This window comes from Coenobita brevimanus, chromosome 96 (genome assembly GCF_032717465.1).
Source record: "Coenobita brevimanus isolate Jiangsu-jjx chromosome 96, ASM3271746v2, whole genome shotgun sequence".
Lineage (NCBI taxonomy): Eukaryota > Metazoa > Arthropoda > Malacostraca > Decapoda > Coenobitidae > Coenobita > Coenobita brevimanus.
Genome location: NC_137049.1, coordinates 2,486,055 through 2,489,270, shown reverse-complemented (window position 1 = coordinate 2,489,270; position 3,216 = coordinate 2,486,055). Strand labels below are relative to the sequence as shown.

Genomic DNA, 3,216 nt, shown 5'->3' with positions numbered 1-3,216 from the left:
GAGTACAGTACTATATAATTATGCACTTGATATATCTTCAAGTCAGGCTCTGTTGATGATAATGGCTCGTGAAGGTATAGACGCTGCACATGTCTTAAACACAATCAACTTTTTTCCAATGATGTCATTGCGAGGCAATCTCAGAGGTGAAATGGAACTGCGGTGGAGTGTGCTGCAGCTATGAGAGGGTGTGGTGGTGGTGTGGTGGAGGTTCAGTAGGATGTGCTGTAGTGTGCTGAAGGTATGATGGGATGTGGTGGTGTGTGCTTGACTGCATGGCTGAGTGCAATATACTGTGTGGGAGGTGTGGTGGAATGTGGAAGTTCAGGTGAGGAGCAACATGCCCTTTCCTTCCACCTCCAGCAGCAAGTGGAGTGGGTCTTGGAGAGGTAAAGGGGGAAGGTCATAGAACACATCCAAGGGGTCGTCCAAAAAAGTGGGGGTGTCAGAGAGCAGGTCGTTCAGGTCGGCGGGGCAGTCTAGGGACGGGAGGCAGGGTGAGGCAGGCTGAGGCAGGAAGGGTGAAGCTGGGTGAGACAGGTTTTGTGAGGTAGGGTGAGGGTCAGCCTCGAGAACCTCACTGAGAGCCCTGATATAGTCCACAGCCAGGCGCAGTGTTGTGATCTTGGTCATGATGGACGGGGTGCTGGCCGCCTCCACCTCCACAGCCTCGGGAAGCACCTGTCGCAGAGTATCGAAGGCCTTGTTGATCTCCATCAAGCGGTGTCGCTCCCTGGCATTGGCTGTCTTTCTGCGGTATTTTGACAGCGGCGCTGATCGCGATTTTGCCATAGCTCCCCTTGGTGTCTTAGTCACCTCCTGCTGCAGCCTCTTCACCACCCTGCGAGGCCGCAACCTATATTTCTCTCCCTCTCGCGTCGCACCTTCGTCTACGCTCTCGCACTGCACCATCACGCAGGATCATTCCATACACCAATATAGAAATCACCACACCACTCCATTAATCATATATCCAATTTTTGGACTCACTGGAGTTTGCTGCCTAGATCAGTACTTATTGCACCGTCGAAGGCACCAGTTTTAATTTCTTAGATAATTTTTTATTGCAATGTCCAAGACATTTGGTACTGTTACCCTTGGATAATTTCTTACTCTATTATTATAGGGAGCTGGGAAAGAGTCTCACAGGAAAATATTTGCCTATGCATGCTCGTGTCATTCATACGCATGGAAACTGGACCTGAGAAGAGCCAAGGAGTCGCATGCTGGTGCCTCACCCCTAATAGGCGAGGAATTAGATGAGATTGGTAGGGTGAGATGAGGAATGCTTGTGTCCCGAATGCTGCTGGCAGGTCAACCCTTCTTCCCTGCCACTTCCTCCTCCGATGGAAATATGTTCCCAGATTAGGAAGATTCTCTACTGCTTCCAACGACAGCTCCTCGGAAAAACTTCACTTCCTGCATATACCTCAACCCCACACAGGTATTCTAATAGTAGGTGTGCGGATGGCCAGGTGGTTTTTGCGATGGAGGAGATGGGGAACTGTGGCACGTGAACTCCGACGCAAGAGACAGAGCTGTACACACCTTCTTTGGCCAGCCGCCCGAGCAACACTGAGGACCAGTTCACCTGTTGCCCCCTCCAGGCCAGGATTCACCCACACCATGTCAGCCAGCCAGGCAGTGGTTGTTGTGTGTGTGTGTGTGTGTGTGTGTGTGTGTGTGTGTGTGTGTGTGTGAGAGAGAGAGAGAGAGAGAGAGAGAGAGAGAGAGAGAGAGAGACAGACAGACAGAGACAGAGAGAGACAGACAGACAGAAGTCTAGTTGAGAGAGAGAGAGAGAGAGAGAGAGAGAGAGAGAGAGAGAGAGAGAGACTGAAGCCTGGTTATACTCTTGTAGGCGCTTACTAGTTCAGTATGATGAATACATTGTTTGGTGAAATGTCAGCAAAGACAAAAACAGTATATATGAATTAGTCTGTAAAGTTACTGATATGCATTGTAATGTGTCAGGAAAACAGAGGCAGCAAGTTTAGTATGCAACACAACTGCTGTCAAAGAGCTGTGCAAGTGTACATTAATATTACGGTGAGAGGGGACTGTTGCAAAGCAAAAACTGGGATGCCACAGGATAATTCATATCTCTTATTGATCAGTGGTTCTGTATAATAAATTTTCGAATGTATGATGATCAGGAAGAGTGCTGTGCATTTGGAATGTATTATGATCTACAGGCAGGCATACTGCATAGAAAGGTCAGTTTGATGTCTGCTATGAGAGTCAGTAACTCTGAACTAAAATCCCTCAACAGTTTTCAGAAGGAAGTACAGTAAATGTATCTTGCCAGTTTGTCTTAGGAACGTACGAGATGGTGAAACACAGTAGCGTTTGTACATTATATACAGTGTTTCTTTTTTATTAGTAAAGTGAGGTATAGCTCATCTTTAAAGAAAACTAATGTACTGCTTTAACCCTTCTTTTGCAATAGACCAATGTTTTCCATATGATTTAGTATAAGTAAAGTTATATTAAAAGTGAATGAAAGAAGTATCACGCCAGAAGAATTGACTTTCACAGGGATATAAAATGAAATTGATTGATATATCAAGGCAAGAACATTGGACACTGAGGCAGTGGAGCGAGTGGCTATGGAGGACTCGCGTGACGTCACTGCGCAGACTGGGCTTATTTTAGTCACCGAACTGACTGACCTGGTGTGAGTGGATCCTGGCCCCCTCCAGACCTCCACACGTGCCCTCTCACCAAAAAGTTTCAGAGTTTTAATCGTCGTGTTCTGTTGCAATTTTGTTCCGTTCCTGTACCCAAGTCTACCTCCTGATACCCAATCTCAGGGTTCATCCTGTCTGGCCGAATTTAAAGTGCCTCCAAGCCTTACCGTCACCATCACCCATCTTTTCTTCTATCCCACCACTCTAAACACTTTTATATTTTTCTTTTTCGTTGTCTTTCTTTTTTTTTTTTCTTTTTTTAAAAATCTGTCTGCCTTCTTTCCTCCCATTTTCACCACCCGCAGTAAATCCCACACACATGCCTTGGAAGCATGAAAACACACACACACACACACACACACACACACACACACACACACACACACACACACACACACACACAAGACTCAAACTCATACCCGTCTCAGTCAAATTTCAAACGTTTTCAAGTTGTTTCATCCTTGTCGCTGCTATGGATGTATTTTAGTGTTATATTCAGGCTTATGCTAGACTATTTACGGAAAAT

General features: G+C 46.1%; 1 protein-coding gene across 1 annotated transcript; it reads right to left on the bottom strand.

The window, feature by feature from the left end:
* Positions 1-324: 324 nt before the first annotated feature.
* LOC145413415 (neurogenin-3-like) lies at positions 325-912 on the bottom strand. Its single transcript, XM_080283101.1, has one exon. It carries the CDS (start codon positions 910-912, stop codon positions 325-327), a length of 588 nt encoding a protein of 195 aa, XP_080139227.1.
* Positions 913-3,216: the final 2,304 nt, after the last annotated feature.

Coding starts and splice junctions, on each gene's coding strand:
- LOC145413415 (XM_080283101.1), bottom strand. CDS start 912: ATGGTGCAGTGCGAGAGCGTAGACGAAGGTGCGACGCGAGAGGGAGAG.